The sequence below is a fragment of the Palaemon carinicauda genome, chromosome 42 (assembly GCF_036898095.1).
Source record: "Palaemon carinicauda isolate YSFRI2023 chromosome 42, ASM3689809v2, whole genome shotgun sequence".
In the NCBI taxonomy this organism is placed as follows: domain Eukaryota; kingdom Metazoa; phylum Arthropoda; class Malacostraca; order Decapoda; family Palaemonidae; genus Palaemon; species Palaemon carinicauda.
The window spans coordinates 26,144,161-26,166,549 of NC_090766.1; the positions used below are offsets into that span (position 1 = coordinate 26,144,161).

Consider the following 22,389-nt stretch of genomic DNA (forward strand, 5'->3'; position numbering starts at 1 on the left):
AATTCACCACTGACACTAGTACTGTCACTTGTTGGCTCAATACGGCAATCAAATCATTACAGGAGAGCCCATAACCACAGTTCAATACTTGCACCTCAATTCTCCCTTGTTGGCTCCAAATACCACACCCTAGCACACAACTTTATCTAACTGACTAAAACGAGTTAGTGCTCTCACAGCTTTGTGGATTAGTCTTTTAACACAAAGACTACAGGTGCTTCCGAGAAAAAAAAAAGCATACACTGAGGCAGCAGTCAGAATTCCAACTTTTGTTTGTCAGCGAGGTTTCCCTTGGCCTTCTGACATTAAGCAGCTTAGCCAAGTTTGATACTTCAGGCAAAGCACAGGCCCTTTTCTCAAATGAAAATTTCATAAAGCAAGCAAGTGCTACTTTATCCACATCAATTATAAGTCCCTTTGACAATGCCTCCCCCTTGCCTACCCAGAAAAAAAAGGATATAAAGACCGAGCTAAATGAACTTTAAATTAAAAATTCCACTAAAATCTTAGAAACCCCTACTATTATCATTAAATTTATTATTACTTGCTAAGCTACAACCCTAGTTGGAAAAGCAGGGAAAACAGCCCAGTGAAGAAGGAAAATAAGGAAAAATTGTATTTCAAGAACAGTAATAACATTAAAATAAATACTAACAAAACAAGAGGAATAGAAATAAGACTATAGTGTGCTCGAGTGTACCCTCTAGCAAACAAAGACTAATCCGAAACAGTGGAAGACCATGTTACAGAGGCTATGGTACTACCCAAGACTAGGGAACAATGGTTTGATTTTGGAGTGTCCTTCACCTAAAAGAGCTGCTTCCTATAGCTAAAGTCTCTCTTCTACCCTTACCAACAGGAAAGTAGTGATTGAACAATTACAGTGAAGTAGCTAACCCCTTGGGTGAAGAAGAATTGTTTGGTAATCTCAAGTGTTGTCAGGTAACCAGAGAGAAGGATCCAATGTAGTACTGTCTGGCCACTCAAAGGACACCATAACTCTCTAGCAGTAGTATCTCAACAGGTGGCTGGTACTTTGGTCAACCTACTACCTGCTAGCAACCATATGGTCTGGAGAATTGAGTATTAACAACAAGGTCACTATCCCAAACAAGAGTTAAACACCCTCTGACCCAAATCTTCTTCTGTCGTGCAATATGTGGCAAGGTATGAAAGTCCCTGTTTAGACTGGCGAGTCATAGCAATGCACACAGACAGTAGGAACAGTAGAATGTCTGAGAACTTCTAATTGTAACCATATTAGATTTGATAAGATCAGGAATACAAAATATCTCGCACGAAAATATTTAGTACTTTCTCAAAGTAGTTCAATCAAGTACTGTGAACATTACTGAACATTGATCTATTCATGTAGAGACCCATGACTGCCAACTTTATGACAAGAGACTAATTTACTGCAAAATCAATGTGGTTAGAACAAAGTTGCCACTATCCATAGGTGCCGGCCACAAGTACAGAAAGGGGAGCAGCAGAGAATGCGAGAGTATCATATCAGTGAGGAAAAATATAGGATCTTTCTTTTACATCAAGTGGTCGAACCTGTTCCTTCAAGGATATTAAATTAACCTTGGGAAAGACTTATTAAAATAACTGACTGGAGCAATTTGTATTGATATAAATCTTCTACTACCAAGTACTATCTATTTGTATGCATATTTTAATCAGAAATTTTAACATTGGAGATTAATCTTTGATTTTCTTTCATCTCCACGAGTCTACTCCTCTATTTGAGAATATAAGCTCTGATAAAAATATATTTGAAAAACTAACCACTTTCCTGTAACTACATTGCACCTACTTTTGACTAGTATACAGTAGATTTATTTTTTAAGTATCACAGTTTCATGGAAAACTTTGGCACCTTCATTTAGGGCCAGATGGAAATATTTCATGGATGGTGTCAAAGCTAATCAATTCATGTACGTATAATCTACTGCATGCAACTTTCAATTTCTTGTGTACTAATCCATTAAAACATAACAGATTTATTGACATCCCAGGCTGTACAAGATTTTGTATGGACTAAGAACGGTTGCCTTCTTTTTGAAGGACTTTACTTTGGATTTGGGGTACACTGTAGTCCCAATTGGCTGCCCTGCCTGACATCGCTTAAACCCGGTAGAGTAGGTACTATATTGTACCAGTCCCCAGCATCCTTCCTGCCCGCAGCAGAGAGTCCTGGCGCGGTTAGGTAGACAGTTCAAGACGTTTGAGGCGTCTTATGTTTTCTGGCGTTGGAATGGCTTTTTTTTTTTGTGTATTAACCTGTAATGCCCATTTGCTTTAAGCAAACCTATCAAAAGTAAAAGGATATTTGCTCAAGGCCTAGAAAAAATGCAAGGCTATCTGATTACTCAAGTAATAAAAGATGTGCCACACAATTTTGAACAAAAAAAAATTAAACCTTTTTAACAAAATTCAACATATAAAATTTTTACTGATCTTAAATATTAGTTCTCCATTAAAGTTAAATTAGGACCTGAAGAACATTTAAAACAATAACCACAAAAAATACATACACAGTAAGTGTATAATAGCTTATTCCCTGTTAATGTAGGAGGTAAGATGGACAAGTTCACCTAGTCACTTATGACAACAATCCATACCTAAAACTAAGAATATTACCAAATTTCATGTTATAATACTGTGCTGAACTAAACTCTTGAAAATCCATTAGACATTGATTTTGAATACAATGTATTTTACCTCCATTAATTTCCATTTTTTCTCTTATGCATATGAACATTTTTCAAATGAAAAAAATGTATACTGTAGAAAAAAAATTTATTCAGCTATATTAAACCCAAGGATCCAATGAAGCATTTTGGCATTATCTGTTCATGTAAAAGCTATATAGAAAATTTATCCAGCTTCGTAATGCAATTTTCAGTTTCTATCTTTATTCCTTCATTTTTAAATGCATCTTTAAGCTTCCTTCCTTCTTTGTTCCTTCAATTTTTAATATGATTTTCCAGTTTCTTTTCATCTTTATTTCTTCATTTTTAATGCAACTTTCAGTTTCTATCTTTATTCCTTCATTTTTAAATGCAATTTTTAGCTTCTATCTTTATTCCTTCATTATTTTCAGTTTCTTTCCCTCTTTATTCCTTCATTTTTAATGTAGTGTAATTATCAATTTTTTCCTTCTTTATTCCCTTGTTATCTATGTTACTAAACATCAAAACTAGTAGGTCGACACACGAAGTCGTTATTCCCTGGCCAGAAGTTGTGAGCCTGACAAAGATTTTGTCATGTCCAGGACCACCAGAGGGTTAAAATAATTTTGTGCCCAATACAAGATGAGCTCAGTAAAATGTCCCAAAAAAGGCGAGCTTGGGCGATTGTTTCTTTTTTGGTGCGGGGACCGAAAAGAAAAATGCTGAACGATTAATTCCAAGCATTATAAGAGATATCAGGTTTCTTTTCTTTCCATAAGAAATCCTGTTTGAATGGGAGGATGCATTAAATATAGATATTGCTCTCATATTTTATTTCAAACAAACAGTAACTCCATAACTAATATATATATTTAGATATAAAGCTATGATTATATATTATAGTGTCAACAACTGTACATAAACAATCTATAAAGAAATATGGCCTAAATTTAAATATACTCTCATAAAACCTTTTACTGAATTAGCTAGATAATAAAATTCTCATCAATTGTTTGAGAAATGTCGTCTAAAATGACGCTGATAATTTGACTGCTCGTTAAAATTTCTATGACAAATATGGCAGGTATACGGTTTTTCACCAGTATGTGTCCTCGTATGGCGATCAAGACCCCATCGTGTAGGGAACGACTTGCTGCAGTACACGCACCCAAATTTCCATTTACGCCTCGAGTGACTTTCCTCGCTATCCATCGAAAAGCTTGACCCTTGTGGGTCTCTGAGAGGTGGTTGATGAATCATGCCTACACCGACTTCACTTGAACCCCCACTTCTAGCACTCCCCCTACCACTCACATTACCACTACTCCCAAATGAACCGGAAGAACCAAGGACTACATTCGGGTGACGGTTGTCACACCTCCCACTGCCAGACAACCGCCTGCCCACGCTCTGAAAAGATACCAGAACTGGGGTCAGTGCAGTTGTCTAGGAGGAGAGGGGATACCTATTCAATTTTCATTTTAATTGAGAACTTTTTTCCTTACAGATTTTGGGAAGAGTTTGAGACTTGGCCGAATATGTAAAAGTTACATTTTAATCTCAAACTGAAAATGAAAAAATAAGAAATCTATTCCATTCTTAAAGTGGTTAAATAAGAAAGCAATTAACTTGAAAATGGCAGATGCAAAATTATTTTATTTGGTTTAAAATATCCAATTTAATTAAAGAAAACTTTCTTGGGAAGGATGATAAAAAAGAACTTAGGTATGAAAGGGTTGAACCATTTCATCTGGAAAAAAAAAAGCAAACCAAAATCTATAAATAATTTTATGTAGCAACAATGAAAGCTGAAAAAATAAAATCAATGAAATAATTGTAATTTTGGTGAGCCCATGGCTAATAAAATTCAAAATAAATCTTACAAATTTCAGTCCAAACATTTTAAAATTATCACTTAATGACTTCGATACCAAAAATTGAAAAGATATAAAGTTTAAATAAAACTTTTCATAGTATAAATTACTGTGTACATGGTAAAGGTAACTATGATACAATATGTAACTTAATTTGGAATAAAATCCATGCTGAATTTAAAGAGTAATGTTTGGATAAAATCAGGTAAAAAAAGCACTCATCGATACTCATAAGAGGATCAATTTATTAAAATTTAATTTATTAAACTTTTTTAATAGTTGAATAACCATACTGATCTGCATACTGTACAGTACTGTAATTTTATTTCTCAAATTACCAAAAAAATTTATATCTTGCGACATCTTTTAAAACTGATTATAACATGAGCCAAGTCACTAAAATTGATCAATGGAATTGGGCCACAAAGCTAAATGCCAGATACAGGGGGAGATGTGCTCCATACTGAGGTGCACCAATGGGAAAATTCCGTAATTGCACAATGAAGCAGAGTCAAAGAAGTTGGACAGTAAGATTGAAGAAAGGAGAGTGAATGGAGGAGAAGTAAAAAAGCTAAAAATTACAGTTAAGAGCCAAAGGTACAATGCAAAGAACCCTTGATAACCTGTATACGGTGCACCAATTGCACTAGCCCTCTTGGATGACAAACCATCGAGAATAGTTGTCTAGAAATGGGGAACAAAGGTTGCAATATTACTGTATACAGAAATCAGTAGCAATAATTACTTGAAACTTTAAAACACTGAAAAATTATGAATCTCCATTTTTTATCTTATCCTATTATCATTATCATCATCATTACTAGCCAAGCTACAACCCTAGATGGAAAAGCAAGATACTATTAGCCCAAGGGCTCCAATAGGGAAAAATAGCCCACTGAGGAAAGGAAATTAGGAAATAAATAATTGATAAGAATAAATTAACAATAAATCATTCTAAAAACAGTAACAATGTCAAAACAGATATGTCCTATGTAAACTATTAACAAGGTCAAAAACAGATACTGTATGTCATATATAATTTATAAAAAGACTCATGTCAGCCTGGTCAACATAAAAACATTTGCTCCAACTTTGAACTTTTGAAGTTCTACTGATTCAACTACCCGATTATGAAGATCATTCCACAACTTGGTAACAGCTGGAATAAAACTTCTAGAATACTGTGTAGTATTGAGCCTCATGATGGAGAAAGCCTGGCTATTAGAATTAACTGCCTGCCTAGTATTACAAACAGGATAGAATTGTCCAGGGAGATCTGAATGTAAAGGATGGTCAGAGTTATGAAAAATCTTATGCAACATGCATAATGAACTAATTGAATGACTGTGCCAAAGATTAATATCTAGATCTGGAACAATAAATTTAATAGACCGTAAGTTTCTGTCCAACAAATTAAGATGAGAATCAGCAGCTGAACACCAGACAGGAGAACAATACTCAAAACAAGGTAGAATGAAAGATTTAAAACCCTTCTTCAGAATAGATTGATCACCGAAAATCTTGTAAGACTTTCTCAATAAGCCCATTTTTTGTGCAATTGAAGAAGACAGACCTAATGTGTTTCTCAAAAGTAAATTTGCTGTCGAGAATCACACCTAAGATTTTAAAAGTCATACAAATTTAAAGAAACATTATCAATACTGAGATCCGGATGTTGAGGAGCCACCGTCCTTGACCTACTTACAATCATACTTTGAGTTTTATTAGGATTCAACTTCATACCCCATAATTTGCACCATGCGCCAATTTTAGCTAGGTCTCTATTAAGGGATTCACCAACCCCAGATCTACATTCAGGGGATGGAATTGATGCAGAGAGAGTAGTAGCATCTGCATATGCAACAAGCTTGTTTTCTAGGCCAAACCACATGTCAAGTGTATATAGTATGAAAAGTAATGGGCCAACAACACTACCCTGTGGAACACCGGATATCACATTCCTACATTCACTGTGGTACCCATCAACAACTCGGACCTATTACTTAAAAAATCAATAATAATGCTAAGAAATGTCTGAAATGTTTAAGGAGTGCTTGTCAATAAAAATTTTCAATGCCCTGTTCATAAATAAAGTTACTACAATCTGACTGTACTTATAGAGAGAAAAATGTGGAAGTAAAGCGCAAGGTACGTGAGGCAAAGAGGGCAGCTGACCTGAGGTGGGGTCAGGGATTGGGTCAGTCATATGAAGAGAATAAGAAGAAGTTTTGGAAAGAAGTTAAGAGAGTAAGGAAGGCTGGCGCAAGAATTGAAGAGACAGTGAAAGATGGAAATGGAAGGTTGTTAAAAGGAGAGGAGGCAAGGAAAAGGTGGGCGGAATATTTTGAAAGTTTGCTGAATGTTGAGGATAATAGGGAGGCAGATATAATTGCTGTTCCAGGTGTTGAGGTGCTAGTGATGGGAGATGAGAATGAGAGAGAGATTACAATAGAGGAAGTGAGGAGAGCACTAGATGAAACGAGAGTAGGAAAAGCATCTGGTATGGATGGTGTGAAAGCTGAGATGTTGAAGGAAGGGGGTGCGACTGTACTTGAATGGTTGGCGAGATTGTTTAATGTGTGTTTTGTGTTGTCAATGGTACCAGTGGATTGGGTTTGTGCATGTATTGTACCACTATATAAGGGTAAGGGAGATGTGCATGAGTGTTGTACTTCAAGAGGAATTAGTTTGTTGAGTGTAGTTGGAAAAGTGTATGGTAGAGTATTGATTAATAGGATTAAGGATAAAACAGAATGCAATCTTGGAAGTACAGGGTGGTTTTAGAAGAGGTAGAGGTTGTATGAATCAGATTTTTACAGTTAGGCAGATATGCAAGAAATATTTAGCAAAAGGTAAGGAGGTGTATGTTGCGTTTATGGATCTGGAGAAAGCATATGATCGAGTTGATAAGGAAGCAATGTGGAATGTGATGAGGTTATATGGAGTTGGTGGAAGGTTGTTGCAAGCAGTGAAAAGTTTCTACAAAGGTAGTAAAGCATGTGTTAGAATAGGAAATGAAGTGAGTGATTGGTTTCCGGTGAGAGTGGGGCTGAGACAGGGATGTGTGATGTCGCCGTGGTTGTTCAACTTGTATGTTGATGGAGTGGTGAGAGAGGTGAATGCTCGAGTGCTTGGACGAGGATTAAAACTGGTAGGCGAGAATGACCATGAATGGGAGGTAAATCAGTTGTTGTTTGCGGATGATACTGTACTGGTAGCAGACACAGAAGAGAAGCTTGACCGACTAGTGACAGACTTTGGAAGGGTGCGTGAGAGAAGGAAGTTGAGAGTTAATGTGGGTAAGAGTAAGGTTATGAGATGTACGAGAAGGGAAGGTGGTGCAAGGTTGAATGTCATGTTGAATGGAGAGTTACTTGAGGAGGTGGATCAGTTTAAGTACTTAGGGTCTGTTGTTGCAGCAAATGGTGGAGTGGAAGCAGATGTACGTCAGAGAGTGAATGAAGGTTGCAAAGTGTTGGGGGCAGTTAAGGGAGTAGTAAAAAATAAGAGGGTTGGGCATGAATGTAAAGAGAGTTCTATATGAGAAAGTGATTGTACCAACTGTGATGTATGGATCGGAGTTGTGGGGAATGAAAGTGATGGAGAGACAGAAATTGAATGTGTTTGAGATGAAGTGTGTAAGGAGTATGGCTGGTGTATCACGAGTAGATAGGGTTAGGAACGAAGTGGTGAGGGAGAGAACTGGTGTAAGAAATGAGTTAGCGGCTAGAGTGGATATGAATGTGTTGAGGTGGTTTGGCCATGTTGAGAGAATGGAAAATGGTTGTCTGCTAAAGAAGGTGATGAATGCAAGAGTTGATGGGAGAAGTACAAGAGGAAGGCCAAGGTTTGGGTGGATGGATGGTGTGAAGAAAGCTCTGGGTGATAGGAGGATAAATGTGAGAGGGGAAAGAGAGCGTGCTAGAAATAGGAATGAATGGAGAGCGATTGTGACGCAGTTCCGGTAGGCCCTGGTGCTTCCTCCGGTGCCTTAGATGACCGCGGAGGTAGCAGCAGTAGGGGATTCAGCATTATGAAGCTTCATCTGTGGTGGATAATGTGGGAGGTTGGGCTGTGGCACCCTAGCAGTACCAGCTGAACTCGTTGAGTCCCTGGTTAGGCTGAAGGAACGTAGAGAGTAGAGGTCCCCCTTTTGTTTTGTTTCATTGTTGGTGTCGGCTACCCCCCAAAATTGGGGGAAGTGCCTTGGTATATGTATGTATAACTGTACTTATCTTAACACACTCAAAAGGTACGTACAACGATTCAATTAGTTATTTTACTAGTAACTAAAAGAAAGCAGATATTAACTTTAAAAATTTCAAGAAAAGATTGTTAAAAAAATGTCAAATACTGATAATTATGCTTATCTAATTCATAATGCACACTATTTATTTTAAGTCACCAAACATAAACCCAGTAAAAACTTCAGTACTTGAGAATAAATACGACAGATTATTGGAGTCTAAGAAGATTTAAGTTTATGAAAAGTCTTGGGGCATTTTCCAGAAAAATCTATACATATTCAGACCAAATGCGAATATTAGTGACAGGAATAGCTTTCATATGCTTCATTTAATGCAATCCTAGGTTACTAACATTATTTGGTTTTACTGTCTTCTCACCATTATATGATCAGGACATTTAGTGTTTCCGGGGGATTTCAAGATTACCTTACAGATTAGTAGAATTATGTTTCTCCTACCAATCAGTTTATGAGCTTTTGATTTTGCTTCTAAAACTGGCTATGAGCAAATCAGACAACATAACACAGAGGTGCAAGAATTACTTATTCTAATATTCACCAATCCCCTTGGTATTGTAAACAAACAAGGCTGGTCCTCTGGACATACAATTCTTTTTAGTAAGTACGACTGAGCACGCTGTACTCTTGTATAATACACAGTAAATGGTCTGATCTTATCCTCAAATTCAATTATCCATAGTTGACTGATTGGTATTAAAATTAAGAAATTAAAGTACATAAATTCAATTAAGCACTCTCCCAAAAATATAATTTTAGAACGAAATGGGAGGAAAAGAGTTTCATAGCGTATCGTGAAAATTATTCTATAAATATTCGAAGACAACCACGAATAGAAAATTATTCGAAAGAAAGTTATTTGATAGGACAATTATGCGAAATAATTATTCCAAATGTTATCGGAACATTACTCTAATAGCAGAAGAATTCAGCCCAGCTTCTCATTATGGATGCCTTTTCCACTTAGGTCAGTGCTTATACCAAAAGATATGCGATTGTGGTCTAAAAGTGAGATAAGATACAGATTCCAATTTTTCTTTAAGAATTTGAATGCTGCTAGCCCTAGCCTTTGACCCGTAGACAAAGTTACTGAATCATTTGGATCATTATTGGATTCAATATATAATATTCTTAAATTGTAAATCCGGTTTTAGAATATTTTGAAGATTCACGGATTGGTCGGCCTTCAAGAGGTCACCGACATAGTCCTATGCTTTTCTTACAGCAAAAGTCATCTCATCACCCTACAATATGGATGTTCCTAGACACTCTAGGAGAGTAGGATTTGCAAGACATTCATATTGCAAAAATAAGAGCAGGAAGCATAATTATGAAGGGTACCAAGAAATACTGAGATTTAAATAAGGCTAAAAAAATTAGGTACATCCTTTGAGTGTTCAGTATTACAATATTAGCATGCTGTAGTGGATAACTTACGTTGTAAATTTTTCTATAATGAATTTATTTTGACAATTAGATTTGTTTTTAAAAGTTTTCTTTTGTATACTGTACTTGCATTTTTGTATTTTTAACACCTTTGTTTTAATAAAGAATTTTGCATTTCGAATGATTATTTTAAATAATTGTTCTTTCTAATAACTTTCTCACTAACAAGTTTCCGTTCGAATAGCTGTTTATCGAATAATTGTTTTTGATTAGTTGTTTCCGAACTATGTTCACAATCTTTCACGGAGAATTCTAGCCATTCCCACGGAACCAAAGGAAAGTTTCTTCCTCACTACTAGATTTATAGTTTCAAAGACAAGGAAAACTATCTTTTAGATCTCTAACAAAATTATGCTAAATGTCGAATAGAGCATTTCTTAATACTGATGATTTTGAAACCTTAAAATCTCAATCTTTATTTAAAAAGTATACAGTATTATTCAAACTTATAATAAACTCAAAACAAACTCCATAAAGTTGTATCATAGCATTAATAATTACACTATATTGCATTGATGTAGTGGATCATATACATTAAGTACAATTGCAGTATTTGAGGACATACTTCTAGGCATAAAAGCAAAAATAATTCTCAAACCCATATTGTTTTAAGAAACGTATTACTATCGGAATTCCATATTATACTAGGGGCTCCTACGCAATACCCGCAGATAATAACCAACTACAGGTACAGTATACCAAATTCACAAAAATTGGAACAATTTAGAATGCTCTTTTAATTGATCTTATGCATTTATATTCGTAACAGTTACATAAAAAGACAAGCCTGTTCTTTTAATAGTTCTGTCAATGTATTTGATAAAGAGTACATACAGTATTCCTTTTAGGTGTTGAATTAACGTAGCAAGGTCAACGCCTTTTCTCAATGGTGATTGTTGATTTGTTGATTTGGATATGCAAGAAGGTTTGTAATCTTCTATACTTAAAAGAGGAGCATCAGCAATCTGGATGACACCCAGTGTGTTGCACATGGTAGCAGTTAAGGTAACCCAAAATTAAAATAATCCAAAGACTGTTGGGTAATTGACAAACCAGGTAAACTGTCAGAAAGGTAACTGGCATGTTCGAATGTGCCTGAATGCTGCTATCCCTGGAACTGGATTGGAGAGCATCTTGCTGGAAGACATCCTAGAATTGGAGAGCAGTATACTGGAAGTACTGGTTCAACTGGGAGAAGAATGGGTCCTTCAATGGACAAATATAATTAAGAATGCTTTCTGCCACAAAGGATAGTGAGGAGTCACTGATCCTACTCCATGCCCTTGTTGACTGTGCATGTCTGATAGAAAATTTCTCTTGTTGTAATGGATTTTGCATATAACTATCACTGTCAACTAATCAGGTGGATACCTGCTTGCCCAATAGCAAAAAGACTGAAACAGTACCTCTTCGCTTGTAGGCTTGATTCACGAAGGTGTAGTTATTTTATGATATCTGGTGACTTATTACACCCTGTTTGGAAGATAGCACTATCATTGCTTGGACTTCCATTATGTTGAAAAGCAGGAGTTTTACTTCTGTCAACCACTTCCCTAAGGTGTTCAAGTACTAGGTGTAGGTGTCCCCTCCTTGGATCCATCTGCGAACAGCAGGATCCCTGGAGGTGGGGTTCAAGTGGAACTCTCATTGAGGGGATATCAGCCACCTATCTCAATCATCCCAAGTTTCCTATTCTACCGAAACCAGATGGAAGGAAAATCGCTTACCAGTGATGTATCAAACTATCCTGGGCAATCGCTGGTGTGGGAGAAAATATAGAACAAGTTCCCTGATAAGAGAAGTCTCAGAAGACATTGATTACCGTCCAGCGGGATGTTCTTGGTCTTGCGAGTGACCGAGCCACTTCCCTCCATTCGCTGAAACTAATTTCATCAGCAAAATACGCTCCTCCGTTCTTGCCTGTCCATATGGCTGGTCATCAATTGACCACAATTCTGAGATCATGGCAAAATGAGGTTGACAGTCTGTCCTGAAGCACTGGCCCCCTGGAGAGAGAGGACAAGTCAATTGTCTCGATCGAGTAGGTACCGTGAGAATCAAGCTTGAGGCAATAGACAGTTGGAAGCTCTTGCTTTAAAACTGAAAACCAAAGCCTAGATGACAAAGAGGAGATACTTCCGATAGACCAAAGGATGGGCATCTACAAGTTTGTACCTTACATGCTCACCGAGTGCGACAAGTCTTGCTTTCTGATGGCAAAACATACATTATTTCATTACTTTCCATCATAGTTTTGAACACAAAGATCATAGGTTACCGGACTCCAGTAGACTTTTCCACTGGAAGAGTTGACTGTAAAGACACGCAGAACTGTCTGGAAGATGGTGCGTTTCTCTAACCCCATGATCTTTTGAGATCAACGGTGTCCGAAAGGTTCTTACCTTCTCCCTCTTTTGGGGATGTCAAGCTCTGGTTTGACATCTTGTATATGAAGAGTCATCACCTGACCCCGATAACGAAAACTGCTGCCATCGTCAGGTTTGACGAAGAAGAAAAAAAACAAAAAAAAAACTCATGTAATAAGTCCCTTTACAGTTTCATCTTTGCCATCAAAAAAGTCATCCTCCTACAATAACTAATTCCCCACTTTCAATTCCACCTCCTTTCATGTCCAGTAAGCAGGAGATTCCCACTTAGGAGACATTTCATTCAATAATTATTCATTCAAATTATATACTTGCAGTACCTGAATTTCACAAGGATTATTAAAGTAGGTACTGTATTTGATTTTATAGAATGTTAGTAGGCTGCAAGCGCTTTTTCGTGTTTATTACACGCATGAGTGCACAAGTCACCTTTTTATAGGAATAAAATCCAACCTATAACGAAAATCACCTTAAATCTAGTCTCTTGAAAACAATGACAATGCAAAGTATTTACTGCTCTGGTTTTTATAAAATGATACAAAGTTGCAAGTACTTTTTATGTAAGTTCAGTACAGTATATGTACAGGGAATGTAGAGGTCACTTTATAGAATGAAAATCGGACCTATGTTGAAAATCAACTAATGTCAGGTCTCCAAGAACAGACTAATAACTTAGGGCAGAGTATTACAGAATAGCAAAGTGGTGGGGCTAATAACCTAATAAAGAACAAGGTCAACTGGGGGGAAAACCCTTAGGTTACACAAAACCAAAGTTTGAGAGGTTGGACAGCAAAATGAAGAAAGGAAGCAGGACTGGACATAATGTAAACTAAATAAATACAGATAAATTGCTGCTAGGGGCTGAATAACTCTGCAAAGTCATTAAAGTATTACATGCAGTGTACTATTGTAAAGTATTTATTTTTTATGCTTTTCTTTGTAATATTAAGTTTTATTTTGGTTTGCCAAACCCTTCCGAGTGCGAAAGAGTGAGACTGCGCATAATGAGGTAGTTAGCGTAATAATTTTTTTGTAGCGAATTAAGAGTGCAAGAATAATAAATAAAGATTTGTCATTTATTTTTCATTTGCATTGTTGAGGATGGTAGCTAAAGTTTCAAGATTATTTCTTTGACTGACTGCATACATGGTACCATATTTTTTAATGGTTAGATTCGTGTATCAGCACTGGTGGTGTCATTAAATAATTATCATCACTGCTTGGTGTAGGTGTGAATAATAGTATCAGTATTATAAATTTTTCAATTGTTTTGCAAAACTGTGCTTCCTCCTTTTACCATCTTTTGAGAATAACCATACTGATATTTGGATGGATTTGATTTAAATATCTCCTTTTACCACCTCTGATTTGAAGGCTTACTAAAGACTATTGGATCTTATAAGGATATTGGAATTTACGGTTATATGAAAGACTGATGCTGATGGCTGCTACATGGAAATGGCTGTTTACCGTTGACCAAAGAAACTCGCTAAAGTTTATTTTAAACGTCCCAGTCTAGTGTGTAACAACAGTGTCCGTTCATACATACATACACAATTTTATAATGTTAATCTTTGTTGTAAGAAATATAGCATTATGGATTACTGTATATTTAGTTTAAATACCCTTCCTGTCTAAGAGCTCAGTTTGATGAAAAATACGAAAGGGGAAAGTTTGTAGCATAGAGACTTTTTCATTAAGTTCAAGGGTAAGTGGTTCATTTTTTTTGCACCTTGCCATAGTGTGAGGCGACCTGACGGCATCACCTCCATACAAGGGATTGTAAGAGTGGCAAGTAGTGCATTCCTGTTGTCTATAAATCTCCCAAGCATTCTGTACTAAATACCAATGGGAGTAGAATTTCTGGTACTACTGTAAAAGGAAATCTGAAAATATTTTGAGCAAATACTGTATAAGAGTTTCCAATCTGGAAAATAAAATTTTATCGCGTTACGAAGTAGAGCGAAAAATAATTATCAAATGGCATGTAAGCATTGGTATAGTATCTTGTTACCCAATTTCAGTTGTGTAGGCTGCGGGCAATGAGATCTCAGTATGGGGTAAAACTTAAAGTCGAGGTTTGAAGGGGGTAATTAACAAGTGGTCACTTTCTAGTGCACGCTAGACCGAGCAAGTCATTCTTTAAGCAGAACACCAGGCAGTTACAGATTACTGTTTCAGAAGAAGTTAATGGTTTTTCTGGGCTCTACCTGTGCCGCCCAGTGAAATGCTCCTTTAAGCACCATTTCTAAGGTATATAACTGCTATATATTACCAGAGAAAATTTGCATAGGAATGCCAGGTTGAACCCAGCTCGCTCACCTATATAAGGTGTCGGTATATAACTGGGGCGAGATAAATCATAACCAGAGGCCTCGCACCAATTAGAGATTTCCTCTTCAATATCCCTGAAACAGCGAGGTGCCGTTCAACATCTATGCTGCGTAAGCTACTACTACCAACCCAACCCACGCTAGTGAACTCACTCCATTTATAGCACCCGTGTAGCATACGCCTTGCGAGAAACTCCCGAGGTGCGGATTTAGGACCTTCCAACGACCCTAACACTGACGACGTCGCCGCTCTGAACCTGGACGTGGAACCTATGGCTCTTGACGAGCCAGAACCAGGTAGGGAGGTAGGTGAGGCAGGTGGGTCTCGGGCTAAGATTCCTCTCCTTAGCCCGTCTTTCTCTAAATCCTCTAATACTACTTCTTTTCAGGGTTTCCCGGGGGACCACGGGTCTGGTACCAGATCCCGCCCGGTTCCCCCTAAAGTAAAGTCTCAGAAGAGGCCTTTGCTTAAGACTCGGAAGGCTTCTAAATCTCCGAAATCTTCGAAGTCTGTAAAGGCTTCTCACTCTAGAGTCCCCAAAAACTCCGCTGTCGCTTCCCCTCACTCTCACGACCCGGGAGTGCAGACAGCCTCCGCACCTCTTCCGGCGTCCTTCGACCCGGAGGAATTTTCATCTAAACTGCTGACACAGATTGGTTCGATGATGTCTTCCATCACGGACAGGCTGCAGACCCAAGAGGGTATCATGGATGGCCTCATGATACAGGGGTTGCCACAGCAGCAACAATTCACCATCCCGGACGCCTCTAAAGCTCCCACCCTTCACTATAAATAATCCTTGGAGAATGGCCTTGCACTCTCCCTCCACTGATGGCATGTTGACCATCGAAGGTTGTGGCACCCGGCCGGTCGAAGATTTTGAGTTCTTCCTTCCCGGTCTTCAATTCCCTTTCCCCGGCTTCGCCCGGCTGACCGAGGAAGCTCTTGTTAAATTGGACAAGGTCCCAAAAGAGACCGTTATTTATCCCAAGGAGCAAGCCCAATCTATTTGGGTTCGGACCTTAGGCGTTTGGGATTGTGTCAACACTATGCTGACCCCCCACAAGAGTTCCTATACCATGTTCCTTGTAGACGAGCAAATCCTACTCCATACATTACAAAAATGATGGAGCTCGCTCTTCAGGCAGTCGCCGAAGACAAACCATTGCCACAACTACAAGAGAGACCCAACATCTCTCTTGCTCCCGTCAGACGAGTGCTGGCACAATATTCAGGCCACTTTTACTTCTGGCAAACTAGCGGCTGACTGTGCTTCGACACAGTTCAGCGAGAAACTCCCGAGGCTCCCGGAATCCTTAATCCGTCTTGAGTTTGAAACCCGGACCAGGTTTAGTAGAACTCTTAATTCCGGGACGATGGCAGAGGTGCTCTCTCTCACATACGAAGAGGAGCCGGTATTTAAAGTGCTAACGAAGTCTTTGCTTCAATCAGTATTGTCAGATGCTTACGACTTTCTAGTAGCTAGACGCCGTTGCCGTAGGCATGTGCTAGCCGAGGCAACCATTCGGCATGAACCGAATAAACTTATTAAAGCCCCCTTCTGGGGTCCGGACTTGTTCCCGGAAGACCTGGTGAATAATGTCCTTGCGGAAGCGGCTAGGGTTAATCAGAGCCTCAAGGTTCGCTGGGGCCTCGTGCCCAAACGAAAGTTTGAACAGCCAAGCGTTCAATCTCGAGGCAGGAAGAGGCTACGCCCGTACCACTCTTCCCAATACCGCCAACCTCTTCAAGTGGTACAGCCTATCCCAGTGGCACAGGGAAATCAGCCATCCACTTCCAAAGGCGACCCCCAGCAACAATACGTGTTGGTTCCCCAGAGCCAGGTGCCTTCCACCTCCTTTGCCACCTCCCCCACCTTTAACCCCAACTACAAACCCCGGGGTAACTCTCAGGGTTACCAACGTGGTAATGGTTCCGGAACAAGGGGATCATTTCACAACAGAGGTGGCGGAAGATCCTTCCACCGTGGCAGAGGATCATGCGGAGGACGTGGAGGCAAATCCACATCAAGCTATTGAAAGCTCTCAGCTAGGGGGAAGGCTTTATGCATTCCGGAACCGTTGGAAGTTCAGCAATTGAGCCTTCAGCATAATTTCCAGAGGTCTGGGGTGGAGTTGGATAGAAGGGCCCCCTCCACCGACCAGTTTCCATCAACTTCCAACGAAGGAGCTGACTTTATTTGTTCAAGATCTACTGCAAAAGAACGCAATCAAAGAAGCAAAACATTTGAGATTTCAAGGTCGCTTGTTCAGCGTGCCAAAGAAAGGCTCAGACAATCGAAGAGTCATTCTAGATCTGTCTCGTCTAAACTTGTTCATTCAATGCGACAAGTTCCGCATGCTAACCGTTTCTCAAGTGCGGACCTTGCTTCCCCGTGGGGCCGTCACCACCTCCATAGATCTTACAGATGCCTACTATCACGTTCCGATAGCAAGGCACTTCCGTCCATTCCTAGGATTCAAACTAGGCAACCAGGCCTACACGTTCAAAGTAATGCCATTCGGGCTCAATATTGCCTCCAGAATTTTCACAAAGTTGGCAGAAACAGTAATCCAGGAGTTACGAACCCAAGGAATTCAGGTAGCTGCATACCTAGACGACTGGCTTATTTGGTAAGACAACGTCGAGGACTGTCTCAAGGCAACGGACAAAGTAATTCAATTCCTACAACACTTTGGGTTCCAGATCAACTTCGGGAAGTCTCGGCTGGTCCCAACTTAGGGAAGTCTCGGCTGGTCCCAACTTCGGGAAGTCTCGGCTGGTCCCAACTTCGGGAAGTCTCGGCTGGTCCCAGAGTTCAAATTTCAGTGGCTAGGACTACAGTGGGATCTACGCTCTGATACCTAATGTCTCCCCAAAGCCAAGAGAACGGAAATAGCAAAGAGCACGAAACGTTTTCTCAAGGACAAGCTGATGTCCAGAAGGAACCAGGAGAGGATCCTGGGCTCCTTACAGTTCGCCTCAGTCACAGATGTCTTACTGAAGGCCAGACTGAAGGACATAAACAGAGTTTGGCGCTCCAGAGCGAACGAAAGGTATCGGGACAAGAAAGCTCGTCTTCCTCCAGTTCTGAGGAGGAGACTCCAGCCATGGACGAAGGCCAAAAACCTGGCAAAGTCAGTCCCCTTACAATACCCACCTCCAAAACTCGTTATCCACACAGACGCCTCCTTGACAGGCTGGGGAGAATACTCCCAGCACAGGAAGGTTCAGGGACTATGGTCGACGATGCTTCAACAATTTCACATCAATATCTTAGAAGCCATGGCGGTCTTACTAACTCTGAAACGACTATCCCCAGCCAAGAAACAACACATAAGACTGGTTCTCGACAGTGAAGTCATAGTCCGCTGCATAAACAGAGGAGGTTCCAAGTCAGGCAACATCAACCATGTGATGTTAACGATCTTTTCGTTAGCGGCATCAAATCAGTGGCACTTGTCAGCCGTCCACCTGGCAGGAGTCCGAAATGTAGTGGCGGACGCACTCTCGAGGACAACCCCGTTGGAGTCGGAATGGTCTCTTAGATCTGAAGTCATTCCGTGGGATCCTGTCCCAGGTCCCAGGTCTCCAAGTAGACCTCTTTGCAACAGAGTCCAATCACAAACTGGCATGTTATGTAGCCCCAAACCTGGACCCTCGGGCTTATGCCGTAGACGCAATGTCCCTAGACTGGAACACTTGGGAGAAGATTTACTTGTTCCCACCGGTAAATCTGCTGATGAAGGTGCTGGACAAACTCCGGACTTTCAGGGGACAAGTGGCTCTCGTGGCTAATCCTAATTCATTCCCCCATGTCCATGATATACGAGCTGTAGCTACCTCAGTTACTTACTTTCATCACATGAATTTTGCTGAACTTGCTAAATATACAGGCTGGAAGTCCCAACAGTATTTAAGCGACACTATTTAAAACCTCTGGAAGCCCTTAAATTCGCTACAGTAGCAGCGGGGAATGAGGTTCCACCTGAACATGCTGAGTCTTAACTAACCATGTCTTGCTATCTCCTTCCTCTTACCTGCCTTACTTACGGTTCCCACCTTGGTTTTTTATTTTTGTTTTACCTGAGCTATACCAGTACAGTAACATTTTATTATGTCAATCATTCTTATTCCACGAATTGTTTTTTGTTGTTTTCACTCATGTCACCTTTTCAATCATGTTGTAATTTGGGTTTTATCCTGCGACTGCCACACCTAGCTGTCCCTGTCATCCCTCCTAGGGAGAGTGATTTACATGTTATCTTTATTAATTTCCAATATTTGAGAGGATATACCTCTATTCCTTATATACGTTTATTGAGTAAACCATTTGATGTTACCATGTCTTTAATTGTTTTCCTCTCAGGTAATTTTCAAGTTAGAGACCATTTCTCTTGTACTATTTCACTGGGGGGGACAGGTAAGAGCCCAGAAAAGGGATTTTGACGAAGGAAAAATCTATTTCTGGGCGAGAGACCTGTGCCGTCCAGTGAACCCACCCTCGAAATCCCTCCCTGCTTGGGCCCCAAACTTGGGGTGCTATAGGGAGTGAGTTCACTAGCGTGGGTTGGGTTGGTAGTAGTAGCTTACGCAGCATAGATGTTGAACGGCACCTCACCGTTTCAGGAACATTGAAGAGGAAATCTCTAATTGGTGCGAGGCCTCTGATTATGATTTATCTCGCCCCAGTTACATACCGACACCTTATATAGGTGAGCGAGCTGGGTTCAACCTGGCATTCCTATGCAAATTTTCTCTGGTAATATATAGCAGTTATACGTAAACCTTAGAAATGGTCCTTAAAGGAGCATTTCACTGGGTGGCACAGGTCTCTCGCCCAGAAATAGATTTTTCCTTCGTCAAAATCCCTTTTTTTTTTTTTTTTTTTTTTTGCAACAGCAATGAGTTATTAAACAACTTGCTAGATATGATGGACAGTCGATCATCCGCTTTCCAGCAAAATATTAAAAAAATATCCGAGTAACAAATTAGTAAGATCGAAGGAAACCTGAATGAGCATTAGGTTTTTCGAAAAAAAGGAACAGAGAATCAATATAAACATGAGGCGCGCGTGCTCACTAAATTAAAAGAAGCCAAGGAACATTTAAATTGTCGAAGCATCGACTGAGTTGAGTTCGCAAATAGCTGCATCGCCGAAGGTATCGATCGTCAAAGTCGAAGTCAGCAGATTCATCTCAACTTGGGTGAAAGGTCGTTCAAGAGTATCAGGCAAACCCCATAGCAGACGATTCTGATGACGAGAAGATGTATACAGCACAAATGAGGGCCGAAAGGAAGGTTTTCAGCGTGAGGAAACGCCAGAGATTTGAGCCTTACCAAAAGAAGCCGACGGCCGTACGCGGTTAGAGATCGAGAAGTCTTCAATCGGTGGAAAACCTGGCAGGTGTTTTAGTTTGTGGAGCAAAGGGACATTGCAGCCGCAATTATAACAAGAAGGACGAGAAAAAGACGAGTAAAAATTTAACCAGTGTACTGTATTGTATACTTCAAGTTTCGTACAAGAAAATAAATATTATGGAGTCAAATCTCCCGTTGGTCGGCTATGCACACAATACAACAAGTGGGAAAAAATCGGGTCAGGTAAGAGTACCTTGGATGTTATAAAAGTTGGGTTCAAAATTCCATTCAAAACCGATCCTATTTTTGTTGAATTGAGAAACAATAGATCAGCGATGGATGAATCATATTTGTCACAAGCGAGTTAAAGAATTTAATAGAAAGAGGATGCATGTCTCACGTATTTGATAAACCTAAAGTAATAAATCCTTTGACGGTGGCCAAGAATAGAAACGGTAAGCCAAGACTGGTTCTTGATTGCAGGTATATTAATCCTCATTTGAAAAAATTTAAGTTTTGATATGAGGATGCTTGTACTTCAAAAGAAATTTTAAAAGTGGGGGATTTTAAGTTTACTTTTGATCTGAAGTCAGCTTATCATCACATAGAAATCTATGAAAAACACAGGCAATATCTCTGTTTCTCAAGGGAAGAAAAAGGAAAAACTACTTATTTTGCTTATATTAGTTCTTAGAGAACCCATTAAATATTCAAGATCTAAGGGAATGAAGATTATATTTTTAGATGATGGCATAATAGCAGACGGTAATTCTGGAGGGGCATCGGATGCAAATTATTTAATTAAAAACTTTAAGATTTGGGTTTTGTTTGCAGATGGCAAGTGTAAATGTGTTCCCACTCAAAATTGTATTTGGTTAGGTTTGGAGTGCAATGCTACTGTAGGCAAAGTTCGTTTCTGTAATGACAGATTATTTTGTTTCAGATCTTGTTTAGATGCTATTCATTCCGAAATACAGGTAAATAATCTTTTTTCACTTGAAAAGCTTGGCCAGATTTGTTGGTCAAATAATTTCCATGAAGTTTGTCGAAGATATTGTCAGAATGAAAACAAGGTGCCTGTATTATTGCATTCCGAGTAAAGCTAGTTGGAGAGCTAAAGTTAAAATATCAATAGACGCTACAGGAGAGGTAGATTTTTGGCACAGGAATGTTTAGTTTTTTAAATATTAAGGGTCGTTCCATTGATTTGGTACATGCAACGGATGTATGCAATTTATTACTATTTTGCGATGCTTCAGATGTAGGCTTTGGTGGTTATTTCAAAGGTTTTGGTGATGAAAACCACGAAAAATTTTTCTTGGAAAATGTGGTAGGAAACTGGACAGCAGACAAATCTGCACAAGTTCAACATGGAGCGAGCTGGAGGCTGTTAACAGGGTCATGAAAAGTAAGTTAACATAATTGAAAATCAATATTAAAAAGTTATTTTGGACAACAAATGTTTCAAAAATTATGCAAATAGAGAGCAAAAAGTCTCATTTACAAGCAATTGCAAGCCAAATATTTGAAATTTGCACAGAGAACACATTTCATGTCCTTAATGTATGGAAGCCCAGAAAAAAGAACAGAAGAGCGAATTTCTCGAGTCGTTTAAAAGACATGAATGATTGGTCAATACATGATGATGTTTTTCGGTGCTACAAAAAAAAATGAGGGGTTATACTGTAGATAGGCTTGCCACTCATTACAATAAAAAGTGCGGGAGGTTTAACTCAAAATATTTGTGCCCTGGTACAGAGGCAATCGATGCTTTCCAAGTTTGGACAAGTGATAACTGGTTAGCTCCTCCACCTAGTCTTATACCCAAGGTTATTAACAAAATGGTGGCAGAAAAGCCTTCAAGTACTTTGGTTATTCCAGAGTGGAAAGCTTCTCATTATTGGCCTATGATACTCAAGCAAAATGGTTTTAAATATTGTTAGATTTTGTGAATTTTTACCAAACAAAAGGTTGATTACATATGGCAAGAGTAAGAAATCAGTTTTTGCAAATTTTCCAATGAAATTTAAGGTGTTTGTATTGAG

At 39.1% G+C, this 22,389-nt stretch overlaps 1 protein-coding gene across 16 annotated transcripts in view; it reads right to left on the minus strand.

Moving 5' to 3' along the window:
* The window catches only part of LOC137632992 (protein bric-a-brac 1-like), a 242,742-nt gene that overhangs the window by 98,040 nt on the left and 122,313 nt on the right, over positions 1-22,389 (minus strand). The window contains exon 8 of one of the 16 annotated variants that reach the window (XM_068365156.1): positions 3,497-4,088. The exons of 14 other annotated variants lie outside the window; for them this stretch is intronic. In XM_068365156.1, coding sequence (XP_068221257.1) covers positions 3,684-4,088 — 405 coding nt within the window. In that variant the 3' untranslated portion in view covers positions 3,497-3,683. Of the gene's footprint in view, positions 1-3,496; positions 4,089-4,203; positions 4,429-22,389 lie in introns of those variants that run through there. One more of the 16 variants, XM_068365161.1, reaches the window with a different exon arrangement.